The sequence below is a fragment of the Euleptes europaea genome, chromosome 9, assembly GCF_029931775.1.
Source record: "Euleptes europaea isolate rEulEur1 chromosome 9, rEulEur1.hap1, whole genome shotgun sequence".
Lineage (NCBI taxonomy): Eukaryota > Metazoa > Chordata > Lepidosauria > Squamata > Sphaerodactylidae > Euleptes > Euleptes europaea.
The window spans coordinates 53,854,174-53,875,336 of NC_079320.1; the positions used below are offsets into that span (position 1 = coordinate 53,854,174).

The following is a 21,163-nucleotide window of genomic DNA, read 5'->3' on the forward strand; positions in this document are numbered from 1 at the left end:
TTTGCCGATATTTTTCATAGAGATGCTTGAGCAGTTGCCAGTTTGGCCCACTTCCCATTCTCCAATGGTGATCAGGCACCCAATTAATTGGCAGGCCTATTTGTGTGTATTTGTAGGGAAAAAACTACTTACAGCCATCGGAAGCTGACTCACAGTTGACAAGGGATCTGCTGAGAGTCAGCTTCTGATCTCCTCCTGGGGAAATTTTGCTCGGGACCCACTACCCAGAAAAGTGTTTTAAGGAAGGGGAATCAGGAGTTGACTCTCAGCCGATAGACAGAAAGTCAGGTTCTTCTGATTTCCAATCCTAGAAAGTTTGCTGCTTCCCAGGCTTGATGAGTGCAGCAAATTTGGTGAGGGGGAGGGAGTAATTTCCCCTCTCTTCTCCCCACCCTAAGCTTGGGCTACAGAGAAAAGGAGAGAAACAAGCTTTTTCTCCTCTACTTTTTGCAATGCAGAGATTAAAAACATTCCATCTGTCCCCACCCAGTTTGGAAAGGAAGGAAGAGCTTCCTTTTGCAACTTCACAGCTATTTTTCTGAGGGACCCGAGTGGATAAGAACTCAATTCCTAGATGATCCCCCCGATTAGCTGTGAGGCAGCTGCTAACTTGTTTGGCAGCTGTTCAAGTTGCTCGATGCAATCCGAATATATCCCTGAACAGCTCACAGTCTGATCAGGAGTGTCAAACAAAGTAGATTCATCTGCCAGACAGGTTCACTAAGAAATCTGCGGACTCCCTAATCTTCCAGAAGAAATTGGAAAATATAAATGTTCTTCACTTCAGTTCAATCTAGTTCAATTTGTTTAATAGTCTACTCTGTCCCTAGAGCTCAGAATAAGGCATAACTATCAAGGCAGATAAGAATTACACAATCTGATAATTCTGATATATTTCTAGAATGTAATTAAAATCTGTTATGAAATGTTGGTTTTGTCTTAATCTCATGGGTACAATAATGAGAAAGTGGGGGGGACATATTAAATTGTTCATATGAAGAAATCCCTTTTTGGATTTTCCACATTCCATTGGCTTGATCTTTGTTACAAATATAGCCCAGACCTCAAAGTTAAAGACAGTAGCACTTGTTTTCAGAACAGCAAACTCAGGAAGATTGATTCAAAGAAACAGCAAAGCTCCATTACTGGTAAGGCATAATGAAGTAAAGCAGAAGCTGAATTCCTATACATTCCAAATAGCAGCCATCAAGACTCTGGAAAAGTCAGGGCCATTACGGCATTATGCCACTACTCAAAAGGAGAGAAACAAATAAGCAATTGTATCTATTGGTAACTATAAGCAGTAGTATCTATTGGTCAAAGTGGTAAATGATGGCCTTGACTTTTCCTCACACATTTGACTGGTCTCCATTTTTTTTTTTTAATGAACACTTTATATTTCTCCTGGTCCCCGTTGTTCTTCTTCACACACTGTGTTTTTTGAGGTGTATATCAAACCGGGGTGCGGGGGGATTTCTTGAATCATTAACAGCTACAGTGTCCAAGCCAAGGATTGTGGTAGAGATAATAAAAATAGCAGAGCATCAACCTTGCAAGTTCAAGGATAAGACCAAGAGACTATTTAATTTTACTAAAGAGCTTTCGTTTCTCTTTTAAAAGCATGTAACTACAAAAAGAAATTAGTAATCACCCAATGTAAAGTTCATGCCAAAAAGCAGTTGTCCTGTATGTGGTTAAAATTATCTCTTTTTGAGTCAGCCAGTCTGTCATGAGAATACTTGGATAATGTGTGCTTGACAATGTGTATTTCTGCCTTTCATGCTTTAGATTTTATGTATATCATTACGGTACCTCAACATGTAAAGTACAGTGGATATCAATGGATAAAGGTCAAAATGACCAAGGTCAAAATGCATTTTATGGGCCCTTCAAAAGAGAATTGCTAAGTCAGTGCCCTCAAGTGCTATCAGAGTAGAAGCTAAGTTACACGAGAGGTGATGCTATTCTTAATGGACAGCATTTTCCTAGGATGTTTCTGTTGCTCACACTTGAAGCTAAAATCAGTAGTGTTTTCATTTTATGTTACTGCTTAGTAGCTGACTTCTTAAGTGACAGATTGGGGACAGCTTAGAACAGCAAAATGACAGAAATATAGATGACTTGACTTGTGCAGGTCTCACTGGGATGTGACTCTCTTTGAAGAGCTGTAATTGCTTTTAATCGTTGACCAAATGCATCCAGCCCATTTCAGATAGAAGCCTGATGCAGATTTGAAAACTGAAATGTCTTTAGGGCCAGAGGGAGCCACCTAGACAATCTTCAAGCTCAAAAAAAAAAGAGAGAGAGAGAGAAGAGGGATTTGTTTTCTGATATGATAGACAAGTGGCTTGACTAGACCTGCCTTTTCTTTTGTAATTTTCTGTTCTTGTCTTTCAGATCAAATCGCACTCAACCACAAAACCATTGTGTGTCCCATGATCGATGTCATTGACCACAATCACTTTGGCTACGAGGCACAAGCGGGGGATGCCATGCGTGGAGCTTTTGACTGGGAGATGTACTACAAAAGAATACCAATTCCACCAGAGCTCCAGAGGGCTGATCCCAGTGACCCCTTTGAGTAAGTAGCAACAAAGACAAGCCTAGGAATGAAACACAACAGAAGTGAGAAACGTGGCTGCTGTAGGGCCTTCTGGCAATTAACCTCAAATTAAAGGTGGCAGGCAGAGAGAGCAACAAACAGGAGTGGAAAAGGTCAGGATGGGGAATCTCCAAAACTGGGAGAGGGATATAGAGAATGCCAATGGCCAGCCTCTATGGCCCACACAAGGAAGAATCCAGCCTGCAAAAGTTCAGTGCAGTTAGCAGGAAAGAAAAATTGACTGAGAGTTGGGAATAAATGTATCTGTGCTGATTCTCTTTACTATTCCATAGAGTAGCCTTTGAAGAGACATTACTTTATTATTTCTTTGCTAGAGACTGATGCAAAAGATGAATAAAAAATGAGCCTGCTTTCTTTCAGCCATGGTCCTATGCATGATTGATGGTGTTGCTACTATATATGTATTGCTATAATTTAAACACAGGGGTATAACACAGAAGAGTATCCATCTGATTTGTGAATAATCTGGGATAAGCCATCTTCTTATCCCTGGTATTGTATGGATCAAATAATTCACAGTAATCATCTCCCAAGTCCCTGCAAAGTAAAGTCCATTTTTATTTGATTATATTTTTCCCGACATGTAAAGACAAGCTGGGATTTATCTGGATCAGATGATGAAGTGAGGGGAGAGGGTACCAAGGGTATGGAAATGGAGTTATGGGTAGCTATCGAAACTACTGTGGAGTTACACTGAATGCTAGGATTCAAAAGCCAGTTCATTTCTGTTCCCTTCAGTGGCAATAAACCTGACTGAGTTCGTTCCAATTAAATAAGTTCCCATATTCATGACCAAGTAACACAAGTGTAAATGAGCTGGACATAGACACTAGTTATACTTACTGCCATTGCTGTACCAGTCAACGTGCACACATTATAACTTCAAGCCCTCCTTTCATCCCATTGGTATAATAATGATAATATCAAAGATTAGGTAATAGGAGATAGTTGATGGCATATGATTATCATGACAAAATTCTCTTTGACTTTGGCTGTGTGTTCTTCTGGCACCCAGAATAGTGGCAGAATTGCCCATTACATATAGTTCCCTGATTCTTCCTTTTCTCTGTTCCTCAGGGTTGTTTTATCAGCTAAAGATGTAACCACACACCAGTACATATTGCACTATCACTCCACTTTAGCAATCATTCAGAAATGGATCATCCATTGTGAACAAGCTGATCCAGTTGCAAATGACTGCTATATCACAACACACTATCCATCAATATGTGGATACAGCCCAGAATAGCCTGCAGGGAGGGGGTGTTTTGCCCTCTTTCCCAGATGTTTGTCTGCTTACAATTATTGCCTCCCCCTCCCCACTAAAGAGGAAAAATTCAAGAGCTTTTGTATGTGCGTTTTTAATGTTAGAAAGATATTTGATCAATTGGTTTTCTATATTTTCGGCTGGAAGCTGCCATTCTCCCTACATATATCTTAAGAAGGCTTAAGAACAAACAGGGCCTGAAACATCTTCTACTCCCCTTTTGTTTTGTTTTTAACATCCAGCCTGATTATGAGTTTTGAAAAGTCAAAAAGCTTGCACACTATTTTGCATTTTTAATTGGTCTCGATGAATGAAATTACAAGCCTATTGGAAGCGATTTTTCCTCTCCATTTTTGGTGAATTCTTCTGATAAAGCAAGAGGAGAAGACCAGGTGAGAGCTGCCAAAGGAAACATGTCTGAATAGAGACAGTGGGAAACAATGGAATACATAACTATATTTCCTTCCATATACCCTCTCCTCAGCTTTCGCAAAGAGAGGGAGGAGGAAGATCAGGACCATGAAACAGTTCAGTAGGGGTGTGCATATTGATATCCCGAAATAATAATAAAAAAAACCAAAAACACCTTTTCAGTATATTTCAGGGTGTTTTTTATTTTACCGAGATGAAAAAAGGCAGCAATAAAGGGAGCCAAAAAGGTGGATCACGAATAACAACAGGTTTTGTCTGCTGGAAATTGGAGATTGCAAGGGAGGGGGGATCTAAGCACTGGGCTGCAGCCCGGGGCTTGGTTCCCCCTCCCCTTTGGTTTCCAAACACAGAATTTGCAGGGGAGGGGGAAGATATAAGTGCCAGACTGCAGCCCGGGGCTTGGCTCCCTCTCCCTTGCAGTCTCCGATCACCGAAAGTGCAGGTGAGGGGGGGATCTAAGTGTTGTGCTGCAGCCTGGGGCTTGGCTCCCCTCCCCTGCAGTCTCCAATCACAGAGATCATAGGGGAGGGGGAGGGTGTAAGGGGAGGGGGAGGGTATAAGCACTGGGCTGCAGCCCGGGGCTTGGCTCCCCCTCCCCTGCAGTCTCCGATCATGGAGGATGCAGGGGAGGGGGAGGATCTAAGTGCCAGGATGCAGCCTGGGGCTTGGCTCCCCCTCCCATGGTCTCTGATTACAGAGGATGTAGGGGAGGGGGGCTAGCAGCGGTGCGGATATGAAGGCAGGGGCCACTATCCCCACTGTCTCCAGGAGGTATTTTTTTCTGGTTCAGGTTTATTAACCAATTTTTTTCAAAAAATCTAGGATTTTCAGGTTTTTCAAAACATTCCAGGTTTAATGAATCAGAACCTGAAAAAAACAGGAAAAAATGGTGCACACCCCTACAGTTCAGTATGCAATCAGGATTCATATCATACAACCATGAATTTTTACTCATGGGTACTCTTGAGGTTGTTCTAGAGATGTTCCCTAATCAGGTTGAGTGACATGTGGTGAAATTCCACACTTTCCATGTGTGCAGAGGAATTGGAACCATGTGTTGGGGGAGAGAGCTCAGCTCTTCCCGCCACAATCTTTTCCCAACTTGAAATTCCCCAAGGGGACACTGTTTACAACGCTGGGGACTTCACATGTGAACAAATGAGCTATACATTAGGTTTCCACAACAGTGCATATAGTGCCTTCTGGAGACTATTTCAGGTCAGGAAAACAGTGCAGAAGAGAAGGCCTAAGCCCCCTCTTTCTGACTGCTGTCGTCCCAATCCTGGAAAGTGTAGAACTTCAGAACGCACCTCTCTACCAAAATGTGGGATCCTCAGGGAAAACATAATGTATAGTTAGGTCTCAACATTTCAAGAATTAGGCTTTATTGGTCATTGCTAAATCCTTTTTTTGCATGCACAGACACCATTCAGACTCTTACAGTTTCAAAGCTTGAAGAAAAATTCATCTCAGGCATCCACAAAAACAACGTTTGCCTTGAACATGAGAGCCAGCATGGTGTAGTGGTTAAGAGGGGTGGTTTGGAGTGGCGGACTCTAATCTGGAGAACCAGGTTTGATTCCCCACTGCTCCACATGAGCAGCGGACACTAATCTGGTGAACCGGGTTGATTTCCCCACTCCTACACATGAAACCTGCTGGGTGACCTTGGGCTAGTCACAGCTCTCTTAGAGCTCTCTCAGTCCCACCTACCTCAAAGGGGGTCTGTTGTGGGGAGGAGGAGGTAATTGTAAGCCAGTTTGATTCTTCCTTAAGTGGTAGAGAAAGTCGGCATATAAAAACCAACTCTTCTTCTGGAAGGGCAATGATCAATACATTTGTATGAAATTATCAAGTGTTTGTCTTAGAAAAAACAATGCAGACTACAAATTTCCTTTTCACAGATATGCATGTTTTTCTCTAAAATTGGAAGATACTTTTAAGTCCCAGAGGGCAGAAAAGTGAAATTTAAGCAAGAGATTAAAATCTGTATATTTGGTTTAAAGCCCCAAGAACAAATTAATGCCTCCCCAGGCACTTTAGCTTTCATGGCATTCCACTACTCTATAAAACCTACCTGCTGTAATAAAATGGCAAGTGAGCAATTGCATAGCATCTAAACAGCATCAGCCTGTTGTAGATTAAGCTTTACAAATTGATGTAGTTTCTTAAAGGTCATAGTGCTGAATGAAGCCTTACTAATCATCCGGCTCAACCTTCAGTGCAATAAAGAAAGATTAGTGCAATCCTAAGCAGGTCTACTCAGAATCTGATTCAAGTCAACTCAATGTTGTCAAAAGCAGCCATAGTGTGGAATTTGGATTGGTGCCACAGCACTGTAGTATGGGGCATAACCTTCCCTATGCTATTAGCAACAATACAGGGGAAATTATGTGTACATTGTGGGGGGGGGTCTGGTTTTTTTCTTTCCCCCCTATTACTAGCAACTCAGGTGAAGCAATTTCTATCATAAGAACAGCAGGACAAAAAGGGATAATCTCTTGCCTATACCAGTAGTATAGCTTTAATGGCCATTTAACCCTTTTCAAGGTTAAAATATTCATTGTGAGATCCAAACACAGATCTGTATCAATAACATGTAGTTGTCCCCAACTTTTCACGTGCCTTTGGTTAATGGACTCCAAGGAGACTGCCTTGTTTCTTGGCACTCTGAGAACATGAATCCTGAATCCTTTTTAATGTAAACATCTGGCCTGCCCTGTTACTATTACCAACATAAAATATCAACTAAAAAGCACCAGCTTCAACAGCTGCTGAACAGGCTTCATTCTGAAGAAGACTGCTCACCCGAGCAGATGAGCAATCTCCTTCACAAGAGCTGCCTTGGTCATGACTTTGGCTGGCTCCAATATCACCCCCCTAAAAAAAGCCTTCTCTCAAACTGAAGGTTGCCCTAAGTAGAGGCTTCATTTCTCTGCCCTGTGACCATCTCTTGAAGTCAGATTTTTCTGATGACCATAATAAAGGACAGGATGTAATTTGCCACCAAAAGAAATGTTTTCTGTGCCTTATTCTTGCATTTAAGCTGTTTTCCTCAGTTTGGAAGTTAATTTGCATGGACATCATGCTATGCAAAGGGAGCCCCCAGACTTTGAGATGCCAGCCTGGCAATTGGCTCTTTCCGCCAGTCCTCGGTCAACGCTGAACTTCTGAACCTGAAAACCGATAGACAGCTTGGCTCGCAAATGCCTGGAGGATGGGGTGATCCCTTTGTGGGCCCATAAAATTGGACCCCCTATCCTAACGTTCACCAAACTTCGGTGTCCATCTAAGGAGAGTTCTTTGCAGCTATGCTGCAAATTTGGTGACTCTACCTCCACATGTCTCCACTTGAGCTTCTAAATGTCTCCACATGAGCTTCTAAAAAATCCCCATAGATGTTCTGGACTGAAAAACTGAAATATCTGTCTGTTGAAATGGAGATTGATATCCCATGTAAACCTGAGATACTTTTGTTAAATTTAGCCTGTAACCTAACTAAAGATAAACGATGTATGGGGTTACACATGATAACTGCTGCTAGAATGACTTTTGCCAGACATTGGAAACAAAAAATGACTCCAAAGATAGAGGAATGGTTGATTAAAGTAAAAGAAATATATGTATTAATTAAGTTAACAACATATCAGAAAAATGGTGATACAATGAACCTAGATGAGCTATGGTTACGAACTGTAAATAAAATGGAAAATCTTATAATCAAGGTTGGGAAAGGATAACTTTCTGCGATGACTAGCTATTTGATAGAGGACTAAACCGTGAAGCTGTAATATAGAAATGCAGGGTGTGTTTTCTTAAGTTCACGTGTGTGTGTGTGTGTGTGTGTGTGTATGTATGTAATACATATATATATGTGTATGTGTGTGTGTGTGTGTGTGTGTGTGTGTATATATATTATATAGTATTTTAAATTATAAAGACTGCTATATGTTTTTCTATATGGTTTTTTTGTTTTTGCTGTTGTTAATTTTATTGAATAAATATAATTTTAAAAAAATCCCCATAGACTATAAAGGACCCGATTTTTTTCGGTAAACCAGGAAATAAAACTGAAATAACCCTTTACCAGTGTGGGTATTTGGCTTATTCCGGGTTTACCGAAAAAGTGGGCCCAATAAACCCTGAACCCAAAATTTACTAAAAAATGTTTTGCAAGACCCTACTTCTGAATGAAAAATTAAAAAAATGGGGTTTCCCCCTTTAAAAACATAAAAATAAGCTCCAGTATTATTCAAAACATTTCTCCCTTTTGACTTTCCTTCAGAAATCCCAAGCAGATGTCTGAACTGTGTTAACAGCATTGTTTAAAGGAGATTTGGGTTCAGTTACAGACCAGGTAGAGTTCTATCTAGAGTATCATGGGCTGGAAAATAAACTAGAACAATCTCTGTGAAGAAAGAAATTGTACACAATCCTGTGAAATGTGGTGTGTGTGTTAAGTGCCGTCAAGTTGCTTCCTACTCATGGCGACCCTATGAATCAATGTCCTCCAAAATGTCCTATCTTTGACAGCCTTGCTCAGGTCTTGCAAATTGAGGGCTGTGGCTTCCTTTATTGAGTCAGTCCATCTCTTGTTGGGTCTTCCTCTTTTCCTGCTGCCCTCAACTTTTCCTAGCATGACTGTCTTTTCTAGTGACTCTTGCCTTCTCATAATGTTACAAAATACAATAGCCTCAGTTTAGTCAATGTGGTAAAGTGATTTATTTGGCCAGAAGTACACACATTTACAATCAAGCAGAGTTTTACAAAATATTTAAACTTATTTTCAGCATGGGACCATCAGGAGTCTAGCTTAAGTAGGAAGGGGAAGGGGAAGCGGAAGAGGAAGCAGAAGAAGCAGAAGAAGAAGAGTTGGTTTTCATATGCCATTTTTCTCTACCTTTTAAGGAGAACCGAACTGGTTTACAATCTCCTTCCCTTCCTCACCCCACAACACACACCCTATGAGGTAGGTGAGGCAGAGAGAGTTCGAAGAGAACTGTGACTAGCTCAAGGTCACCCAGTTGGCCTCATGTGTAGGAGTAGGGAAACCAACCCAGTTCACCGGATTAGAGTCTGACACTCATGTGGGGGGTGGGGAATCAAACCTGGTTCTCCAGATTAGAGTCCACCGCGCCAAACCACCACTCTTAACCACTACACCACCAGCCAGCGAGGGTAACAGAGCACGCCATGAGATGGCAAGGCAGGCACAGGCAGTGACTCTGGGGACTTGAGGTCTGACAGGCAGCACAGGTGAGGAGGCCTAGTTAGGGAGCATGGCACCATGAGAAGGCCAAGGAGGATGCTCAGGGCAGTGGAACCCAGGTTAAAAGGTCCAGCTCCTGGTCTAAGGCCACAGCACCTCTGTCACACCTTTATTCAAGGACACTCGAGCAGCTCCAAATATATGTGTACTAACTGTAGGAAAATAATGCACGAATTAGCAGATCAAAGCTATGGTCAGCACCAGTTCCTAAAACCAAAGTGGTGATTTTTCTATCCATCTTGATCTTCAGAATTGCTGTTGATCATATTTGTGATCTGCTGTATACTGGCAGAGGGTTAGGACCACTCATATGAAAAGTCAATGTATGGGCTGATCTGGCTCATTCATAAGTATTTTCTTAAAAGAGCATCACTTGCAAGATATATAGCTTTGGCTTGCCTTTGTTATCAAACATAATGAGTACTTGGTTTCTTAGGGGAGGGGGATGCTGCAATTGCCGTTTATGTTTTGCTTAGGAATAACTCAGGCAACTCATATTGTAATTGTAATGCAAGAAGGTCATGGCTGCTACTAATGTGATAGGCTGCTGAAAAGAGACCACAATCAGAGCCTAGTCACTTAAAACAAAAAAAAAGGCAATACTAGTTTTCTCTCTGCCCAACTATTATTGAAGAGGAGGCAAGCCGAGAAAATTGTATGAGTACCCCTACCTGGACAATCAGAGCCGTTTTCCAGATAAAGTTTCTGCTGTGACAGGACCAGGCAGCTGGCTGAACTTCACAGGCAACCAAGCAGGTAACATTTAGAATTCAATTACCCTTTTGCCATCATTTTGTTTGGCAGCTGATGACCAGTGGGAGCTACTGGACACTGTATTGCTGTGCGGAAATGCTTGATTGTAGAGAACTGGGACGCTCCGATCCCCTCAAAATAAGAATTGTTACTTTGTATTGTACTTACATCCCCATTGCCGTTCAGATAGAAGATTGCTTCCTGATTACAGTGGAAACAAGAGCCCAGCTGCGGAAAATGTGGTCCCGAGTTGTTATTTTTTACCCTTTTGTTGTAATCTGTTCAAGACAAATAGTTTTAGGTGAAACTGTAATGGCTTTGAACAATCCAGTTATTTTTCTTACTGTTAATTCAGTGCTTGATCATGGTTAGTAGAGAAGACAAAAGAAGAGTTTTGTTTGTTTTGTTTGTTTTTTCTTCAAAGTTATCCCCTATGCCACTCAGGAATGTATGGGTTTTGCTTCCAGCTCAAACAGGAGGGAGATATATAAGAAAGAATAAAGGCCACCTTTAGGATTGCTCCACCTCTTCTGCAGTCATCCATTTGTCAGGAGGTGACAGACTGTATAGAAGATGTTATCCAATGTTTGCCCTGGTAGACCAAGAAATGAGCAGCCACTGCTCTAAGGCAGATATAGCCCACAGAAGCCTTCAGTTGAGTAGCAGTTAATCTGAGCAGTGTCCCTATACTCTGGAAAGCCAGCATGGTATAGTTGTTAAGAGCGGTGGACTCTAATCTGGAGAACTGAGTTTGATTCCCCACTCCTCCACATAAAGCCAGCTGGGTGACCTTGGGCTAGTCTCAGTTCTCTTCAAGCTCTCTCAGTCTCACCTACCTCACAAGGTGTCTCTTGTGGGGAGAGGAAGAGAAGGAGATTGTAAACTGGTTTGATTCTCCTTAAAAGGTAGAGGAAGCCGTCATATAAAAACCAACTGTTCTTCTTCTTCTTCTATACCTAGTATCTTCTAACCAAGAGGCAGGTTCCTGCACTTTCTCTTCCACTGAGCCAGCAGCCTTACAGGAAGACAGAGGCCCCATCAGAAGGAAGCCTGGACTGTTTCCATGGAATTTTCTGCTGCTTTCCCAACACTGGCTTCAGGGGAACAAGTTTAGACATGCAACAGTCTATTCATAAGCAAATGTATGTCTACATTAGTTAGCTTCTCCCTAATGAGTGCACAGAAAACAGGAGAAAACACCAGTCTCTCCCCCAACCATGTAAGGAAATGAAAGTAGTTTAGGCTGCAATCCTAAAAACACTTTCCTGGGAGTAAGACCCATTGAATAATGCTTCTGAGCAGACCTGTTTAGGATTGCTCCCTTAAAGTCTCTTTTAAGATATATGTGCTTAGAACTCACATTTGTCCTGCAACCCTATAAGCTGCTCAAGCCTGCTGCCCTGGAACCACCAATCAACCTAGTAAAGAATAAAACTACGCAAATAGTTGCCACATCTGTCCCCAGAAGCCAGATAATCCAGATTTTAGTGGCAAGGAAATAATGCATTGGAGTATTTTCTTATTGTTGAGGAGTAGAAACCTCATGAGGGGAATGGTCCTCTCAACCCAGAAAAAACCAACGAGATGGACTCCTCTGATTGCTCGGTCTCCTTTCCCTAAGAAAACCCTAAGAAGAGTAAGCACAAACCTGTAATGATCATGTTTCTTATGATTCCCATCTGCACAGTCTAGGCTCTAATCACACTAAAAACTGAGGTTAGGTCATCCTGAATGTGTGGTGGCCAGCATAATGAGTGATGTCAGGTGAGGCAGGTGTCCGTGTTAGGTTCCTGTAGGCTGTATAAATGGAACAGGAATCCAGACTCCAAGCCTGCAACACAGTTTTATTAGTTACAAAAACACAAAAGGGTACAAAGGGAAATTACCGACAAAATGTGATTGCAGTTCATGGGTAAAGGTACATCATCAGTGAGTTGGATTACTGATCCTCCTCTCCCTCAGGTATGAATGGGACTTTTTGAGATCAGTCCAAGGCAAAGCTTCACAGCTGAATCAAGCAGACCACACTGGATACGGCATTGCTTATCAGATTAAATGAAGCTTTGTCTTCTAAAATATGTGTGTTGCTACATATATAGAAAGTATCCCACTTAGCTTTTTTGTTCTGTGGAAACCTTTTATATCTTACTTGCTCCCTGAAATCCCCCCATAACCCTTATCTTTTCGTGTACATTGTGTAGCAGACTCATTGTCAAAATACATGGTGTTCAAAATACATACAGACGCATTTTATCTAAGTATCTGTTCAGCAAAAAGGTTATTGATAAGCATACATAAAAATGGAACTCTGCAATATCATGCAACAATGTAGGACAAATGAGGGGCTCTAGGGGACTGTTTTTCAAGATAGAGGCACCAAATTTGCAGCATAGATGCTGGTTGCTATCCTTACATGAACCACCAAGTTTGGTGAAGATTGGGTCAGGAGGTCCAACCTTATGGGCCTCCAAATGGAGAAAAAATGCAGGCCCATAAAATTGGACACCCCACCCCAGACCCAATCTTCACCAAACTTGGCAGTTTGTGTAAGGAGAATGGTGCCTCTTTTTTCAGTTCAGCATATCCGAATGCACACCCCTACTCATAACCAGGCCTGAAAACATATTGTAAAGGATCTAAACAATCTGCTTCTTTCAAGAATCCATGAAGTTTCCCACTTGTTCAATCACCTTGCTCAAGAATGGCATTTGAGACTGGGCAGTAGTTCTTCAGCTCTCCTGGGTTAAGAGTAGGGTTGTGTAGAATGGAGGACAAGACTGTGTGTCATTAATGGATATTACCGTTCCTCTTCTTAGTGTTTCTTATATAGCCCACTGAAAGACCTTCATCATGAAGTTTCATTTTTAAAAACAATACTTTATTGAATATAATATCCTGTTATATCATTTGAGGTGCTAAAGGTCTTCTTCTGTCACTATATGTACCAATTACCAGTGTGTGCTAAATTTGTTGGTGATATTAGAGGATACAGAACATATGTGTTTGTGAGGGTGGTGGAAAATCAGTTTCCTGAAGTTTTATTAAATCTGACAATGAGTGATAATATATTACTTCCTGGTAAAATTGGAGAGCCTAAAATAACATTGTCAGGGAATTAGATTTATATGACATGAAGACTAACACAGACATTTGTTTATTTAAATGTAAAAATCTGTTTCCAAGATAATAAGGAAATGCACATGCAGAAGCTAACTAACATTTCCAAAACTTTGCATTTGAAGCATGCCCTTTGGATGATGTGTTGGGAAAGGCACTGAAGCTTCTCAGCTTCTGTTTCTGCTTTCCATGGTTCTATGACTCTGTTCTCTCCCTTTCTAAGCAAAAATAAATTGCTTCTTTCCAGAGCTGTCAATTCCCTGCTACATTCCATTAACTTGAAAGGATATAGAGGGATACTTTCATATATCATGCAATTGCTATAGAATCAGGTCAACACATGTGCTCCAATGGCTAATTTTGTGTGCTTCAAAGCAGTAAACTGGTTGCTATGTGATATAGCAGCTTTCATGATAAATATTGGAGTTTTAGCTTGCAGGACTTCATTGTCCTGTATTAGCTAGTTATGCACTGATAGTGAGAGACAAACTCCTGATAGTCTTTGGAAAGCCTCTCTGCAGAAGTTTGGGAAATTTTGCAGAATTTGGAGACATTCTTCAGAATTCTGTCAATGGATTACCTAGATGTCAATGCAGGACCCTGCAAATTTGGAGACATTCTTCAGAATTCTGTCAATGGATTACCTAGATGTCAATGCAGGACCCTGTGAAATTTTCCTCACGTGAAAATTGGCTTTACTCATGCAAAGACAGATATTATGCATGTATGAGTATAAATCAGATTACCTAAACTATCATGTCAAAGGCCAGCATGATATAGTAGACTAGGACTGGGGAAACCCACATTCAGATCCCCATTCGTGCCATAGAAGCTTCCTGGGTGACCTTGGGCCAATCACACACTCTCAGCCCTGACCCTGGCTAGTATTTGTATGGGAGACCTCCAAGGAATACTAGGGTCATAACGTGGAGGAAGGCAATGGCAAACCACTTCCAAACGTCACTTGCCTTGAAAACCCTACGGGGTCACCATAAGTCAGCTGTGACTTGACGGCAAAAAATCCCAAAAAAACCCTATCATAAATGCTGTTTAAATCGAAGAAGCCCAAAGGTGATTACTTGAATCAAACACATTTTCTGCTAACATGTAAATGGAGGAAAATCAGTAGGGAAAGGACAAGTTACCTGTTGCTTTTGACCAAACAACTTGGAACTGTCAATAATATATTGATTTAAGTGACTTGGATTCAAATTTTTAAAATGTCATTTGAGTCAATCCATGAGGTGAAAATTGAATTTGCTATCACTGCAATAGGTAGCTTATACCATTTCTTTTAAAGGTGCATGCCACCCTTTAAAAGGATTTTTAAAATCCACCCTGTCTGGATTTTTGGCTTTCAAATCTAGCAAAATATATGGCTTAAATTGCAACGTTTCAAAAGTGGCATGACTTATAAACCTACTGCATTGGCAAGTTAGTTAAAGAATAAAGGACCAGCCCCTCTACCTCTTAATATGTATTTCAGCAACAATATACACCCACCTCAGTCAAACACAAAGTGAGGTATGAAGGAAGCCTATTAAAACCCTCTGTCATCAGCACTTTTATTCCAGCTTTCCTTTCCCCTGCTGCACAGCGGAGTTGGCAGCAGTTTGTTGACAGAGGAAGAAAATAGTTGAGGTTCCTTTCCCCCACCAAGAGGATAGGGGTTAAACTGTGGGTTACACTAACTACATGATGCTAACTGCAGTTGTCCTGATAATTTGAATATGTTAGTAACAATCATTGTGATGGTAAAACACCAGCGATCATCACAGTTCTCGTAAATACTATTAAATACAATATTATTTCTTGGTGACTGATGCTATCAGCTTGAACATGAATCTGCCATAAACTAAGACTGACCACATTGATCCATGTAGCCCTAGACTGTTCCAAATAGCAATAACTCCCAAGTCTCTAGCAGAGACCGTTCTGAGATCTGCTATTTCAGAACATTTTAAGTGGAGATGCTTGGATTGATCTTGAGACCTTTGGCATGCAAAAAACTCACTACCCCAAACATTACCAAACTTTGGGGTTCATGCAAGGAGAGTCCCTTGCAGCTATCCTGCAATTTTGGTGGTTCAACCTCATAAAATACTCCCGGGAGAATTTTAAAATTACTTAATTTACAATCTGTAATGTCTGCCTGCTTGAAAACTCAGTTTCCCATGAATCCTTGCAATGAACCTGCACAATTGTGCATGCCTGTTGCAAGGATTCATGGGAAACTGAGTTTTCAAACAGGCGCCCATTACAGAATGTGAAAAGTAAGTAATTTTAAAATTCTCCTGGGAGGGCATTTTTTGCATTAGAGTCACCAAATTTGCAGCATAGCTGCAAGGGACTCTCCTTGCATGGACCAAAAGTTTTGGAAAGTTTGGGAAAGGGGGTCCAATTTTATGGGGTCCAGAAAGGTAGACTTCCTTGTCCATAGAGAAGTATGGTTAAGTTTACAATGTTTCTCTATAGAAAGGGATGACCCCTTCCGGACCCCATAAAATTGGACCGGTGACCCAATCTTCACCAATCTTTGGGGTTCATGCAAGGAGAGTCCCTTGAAACTACCCTGAAAAATTGGGAACTCTACCTCCAAAAATGCCTCCCTCAGAGCTCATTAAAGAAATTCCCATAGGAAAAAGCCTGGGGAAAGCCGAAGCCGAAAAGCCAGTAAAAGCCGGTAAAACCGAAACCTGAATATTGCCGAAATGGCTAATTTCAGGTTTATTTTCAGTTCAGGTTTATAGATATGTACAACCCTACTCGACAATAATAATAAAGTTAAAAACAAATTTTTCCACAGGTGTAATTCTTTTCATTTTTTCATTTTCAATTTTTTAATAATTCTGTCTTTTTTCCTGTTAATTCACTGCAGTGAATCTGAAATTTTTGAAGTGGGGCCTACTTCTCAACTTCCTCTACTTTTGAGGTCTTAGCTCCACGCATCTTTCCCCCTCCCTACCGTAAACACAAAAATCTTGTTGTTTTATGTAATGTCTAAAATCTTTTGTAAGCTGCCTTGTGAATCCAGTAATGGATCGAAGTATACAAACATTTTAATAGTAATAAGTAAATTGCCACCTTCATAGCTGAGAGTGGATCTGAACAGGTCTCCCAGATATTATCCAAACCTCTTGCTGCTGGACCATATTGGTACCATGTAAACCGCTTCAAATATCCAAGCTCCAAACTTCATAGTCTACATGTACTGCACGTTTTAATTCATGAGAATACTAAACTTAGGTTGCCTGTTGTAAGGAACTGAATACCCTTTACATGAGGTAGAAAGCTAACAATTTAGCATTTAAATTCATTCTGATTTGTTTACATGGTATTATTTCCCCCCCTTGCATCACGACAGGTCTTTAAACGGGATAGTGAGGCTCTATAATATGTCAGAATATTTGCCATGCATGGTTTACAGGTTTAAATTGAAGGCAAAGCCCACCTTCCTAATCTAATTATTATAGGGAGGTCTAAATGCAATTAATTTTCACATATCCAACTGCGAGGATAAGGCAGTAACTGCCTAGAAAGCTCTCAGGTGGTAAATTGCTAGACTTATACCCCCACCTACTGGTAAAATAGTGAAATTTAGTTGAAAACGGTGTTGGCAATATTCCATTGATCTTAGTATTTCAAACCAGATTTTAAGGTCTACTATTAAACTGAAAGAATAGCCACTTGTCCATTGTCTGCACAGAGTTGGCCAGCTTTGAACTGAAACACTGATCTTTTTCTTGCCCACTAAAATCAGAAAACCCATCATGCAAATGATCCTGAGGTAACAGCTGTGCGAAGGAAAGAATAGAGGCTGGTATATGAAGCTTCCAAGCATGACATTGATCATTGGAGGCATGTTGCCCAAAGCAAGGAGGTGCATTAAAATCTGGCAAAAGCCTGTCGCAAAAATGATCTTGCACCCCCTACCGAAACAAACCCTCGAATGCCAGTGGAATTCCAGCTGTGCCAAGTATAACGGGGACCCCCGCTGAGCCACACCAGACCAGCTGCTCCTTTGGATCACTGGCAGACTTGGAAAGACAGAGATCCTGTTCTGCCTCTGAGAGGGGCTTCTTTGCATACCAAGCACATAGATTGTACGCACTCTGGGAAAGGAAAGAAATAAAGATGATTTGTGAAGGCCTCCAGGCATGATGACAGGCCTTGAGAAATGCACGGTCTCCCTGCAATGTGCTATCTGATAAAGATGCATGGTGATTCTCTGGATGGAAATGAGACCAGAAGGCCTTTGCTCCACCTGCAATTGCAGGAGGAGGAGGAGGTTTTTATATGCCGATTTTCTCTACCACTTAAGGAAGAATCAAACCGGCTTACAATCACCTTCCCTTCCCCTCCCCACAACAGACACCCTGTGAGGTAGGCGGGGCTGAGAGAGCTCTAAGAGAGCTGTGACTAGCCCAAGGTCACCCAGGTGGCTATATGTGTAGGAGTGGGAAAACCAACCCTGTTCACCAGATTAGCATCTGCCGCTCAAGTGGAGGAGTGGGGAATCAAACCCGCTTCTCCAGATCAGAGTCCACCACTCCAAACCACCTCTCTTAACCACTACACCATGCTGGCTCTCTAGAACAAGAAACCGACATACTGTGTGCAGTTAAAAGTGACTGATGAATCCAAGCAGTTATTTGTAAAAATGCAATAGGTAAAAAAATGTGTCCTGGGATTTACATATGAAGCTGTCATACTAAAGCAGACCTTCCTTTATCTAGCCTTGTTTTATTATTACTGGCAGGAAGAGGTTCTGCCTGAACCGTTTTAAACAGGAGATGCTGGGAACTAAATGGAAAGCACTTTACTGCCAACCTATTTTCATACACATAACCACTGGGAGGTTGCATATTCCCATAGGCTCAGACAATCTTTTTCCACATGGCTGCCACCTCGAGACCTCTATAAGTGAGATTTTAGCACATGTGAACTGGAACATGCTAGGTGCTAATGTGCTGATTTGGTAGAGGGGGGAAAAATCCTGCCAGCCAGGATGCACGAATAAAGCCATAGATCCCCAGTTAAAAGAGTTTTCCATCCTTGATTGGGTTTACAGTTTACAGGACAAAGAGGGAAGTATTTGGGTTTCATGTCAGCAATGAAATACTTCTGTTCTAACAAAATGTTTGACAATTGGCTATTGAGTTGTTCTCCTGAGGGAGAGGAAAATCACAAGCAAGGTATTCTAAACTAAAAAGCACTAGTACTACACAGAGTTTCAAAATGTCTGCATGTAGAAGAACACACCTGGTGGTTCTTGTAGCATGTTCATGCAAATATCTGCCAGAGAACACTGGGTTAGGTGTGGATGTACCCTTGATCACCTGCGGGGAGTGGTCCACAGCCAGCCTGATTGGATCAGTTCCTTTTTTGACTGGATCTCATTCTCAATTGTGCCCTGCAATTGTCCCCACCACCATCATCGTGTCTTTCTTCTGCCTTTACCCATGCACATATATTACTGCCAACTAAGGGTTCGTGCATTTGATAAAATGGGCTCTTACTTGCCAAACCTTTTACAAATATAGACTTGTTAGTCTTTAAGGTGATGTGACAATTTTTGTGTAAATTGCCTATGGGAATGGAGAAATTCCAAGAAATGTGAGAACTAAACTGAAAGATAGCCTGAGCTGAGCGGAAATGATGCACGAGTGGCTTGGTGGATGATGCTCACCTAGCCTTCAGTGTGAACTGGGTCTGGTATGTCAATACGGGATTGCTTGTCAGTCTAGAAGGCTGATTAGAATGATTAACCTTCTCCGTGTGCTTAACAGGGAAATAGGCTGATGAGCTGCTCTAGAAAAAGTCAGTCTACCAATTTTGGCATCACCATAAAGAACGTTTTGCTCTGCGTTCTTATATTATTTATACAATACATGGTATTCCCAGAGGACAAGAAGGCCCCAAGGAGCTTGACATAGGGAAGGAATCAGAGTGAAGAGAGGGGGATGTAGATGGGGGTAAACAGGAGGCATGTCTGTTCATTGCAAGCATTATACAAACTGGTTTTGAAAGGAAAGGGGAAGTGAGAGGTTGTTCCAGGGACTTCATGGAGAAGCTGACTTTTCAGGAGTTATCTGAAAGAAGTACATCATGCAGGTAACCTGGGGGGCAATTCCTGGCATAAAGGGGCAGCAAAGGATAAACAGGGAGGGAGCAAAAGAACTTTGGTTGGCTGGGAGTGGTGGAGCCCAGGAGCTCCTCCACCAGAAGAGCTCCACCATAAATGGAATTTCCCAGAAAGCTGGAAAACCCGGAGGAGTTGACTGGAATAAGGAGTTTATATGGGACAGGTATCTCCTCAGTTACAGTGCTGCAACTCATTGAGATCATCACTTAATTAGTGGGTGGATCCTTCCACTTCACTGAGCAAAGTTAATTAATTCATTAATTAACATTTATACCCTCCCATTCCAAAAAACCTTCCTCCAATCTAAGGAGCCTTCCTCTGATGTAAGTGGCTCCTTGGTTGGGGGAAGAGCTCCTTAAGTTGGAAGAAGGCTCCTTAGACTGGAGGAAGGCTTCTTGGAGGATGGTTGGACAATCCCCCATCAAAACAATCTTGAAAGCAGATGTTGCAAACTCTCTGTGCCCTGTTCTTGTCAGCATAATTCTGTAGATCTGAAAATGCAATGCTGGTTGAAAGGACTAAATGATTATTTATGGTGTAAAAAGTTTTGTGGCCAGTGTATAAATAAACAATGGCCTGATGTTAATGAGTTTTCTACCTTAGAACCCATTAGCATTGTCGGCCCTTGAAAAGGAAACAGTTTAGGAGAGCTTCACCATATGTATTTATGGAAATACATTGGAAATAATTGGAACTGGAAATAAGTTCATTTCAACTGTGATATTTCATTCCATCTGAACTTATATATACTTCAGATTGCCCAACTACTACCTTAGAACTCAAACTTGAAATTTCTTCTGCTCATCTTTAATAAATATGACTTCCAACAACAGCAGCTTGTTTGCAGAAACCAGTTTTCTGTTCATGGATCAGCTGAAGCAGGAACAGAACAGACTGCTGCATAACGAAAAGATTGAATAAGGCAATATGTACAGACCTGCATGCATTATCACATTTATATCCTTGTGCAGGATTTTAGATGGCCATGAGCACAGAAGTATGTATGCATAGATACCTAAATGTAATAATACTGCAGCCCATAAATATTAAAATAAATGGGATTTTTTTCTGGTGACTTAAGGTGGATATGGGTTGTAATTAGCGTATTTGTGTTTACGTCTTTGCAACAAGATTGCTGAACATGCTCTCAGGGCTGGAGGGATTGCCTTTGGTTCACTCTTTCATATGAATATATAACATTCTGTGATGGAGCTAGGCATTCAAAGTCTTTTTGTATTTTTTTAAGGAATTCTTCAACTACTGAATTATTTCTGCCATTTGTTTCAGAAAAAGAAAACTTTATTTCTTGGTAAAGTTATAGCCAGGCGTTATCCTTTTAACTTACTGTAAGCGAGATAGAATGCATTTTAGAACACGTATTTTATACCTGATCTCACATTAATATTGTACAGTTATTTGAAGAAAGGATTATAGGAATTCATCTTGTGGACGGCTCTAAAGGTGGTAGGAGCTTTAGCACATTATGCCGATGGCTCGGTGCAGATATTATCTTGCCAACTGGAGATATGCTAGGGAGAATACTATTAGAGGAGAGTG

At 41.3% G+C, this 21,163-nt stretch overlaps 1 protein-coding gene across 2 annotated transcripts in view; it reads left to right on the plus strand.

Moving 5' to 3' along the window:
* Positions 1–21,163, plus strand: part of GALNTL6 (polypeptide N-acetylgalactosaminyltransferase like 6) — a 620,684-nt gene that overhangs the window by 512,956 nt on the left and 86,565 nt on the right. For both annotated transcript variants that reach the window (XM_056855291.1, XM_056855292.1), the window contains exon 6: positions 2,398–2,581. In XM_056855291.1, coding sequence (XP_056711269.1) covers positions 2,398–2,581 — 184 coding nt within the window. The remainder of the gene's footprint in view (positions 1–2,397; positions 2,582–21,163) is intronic.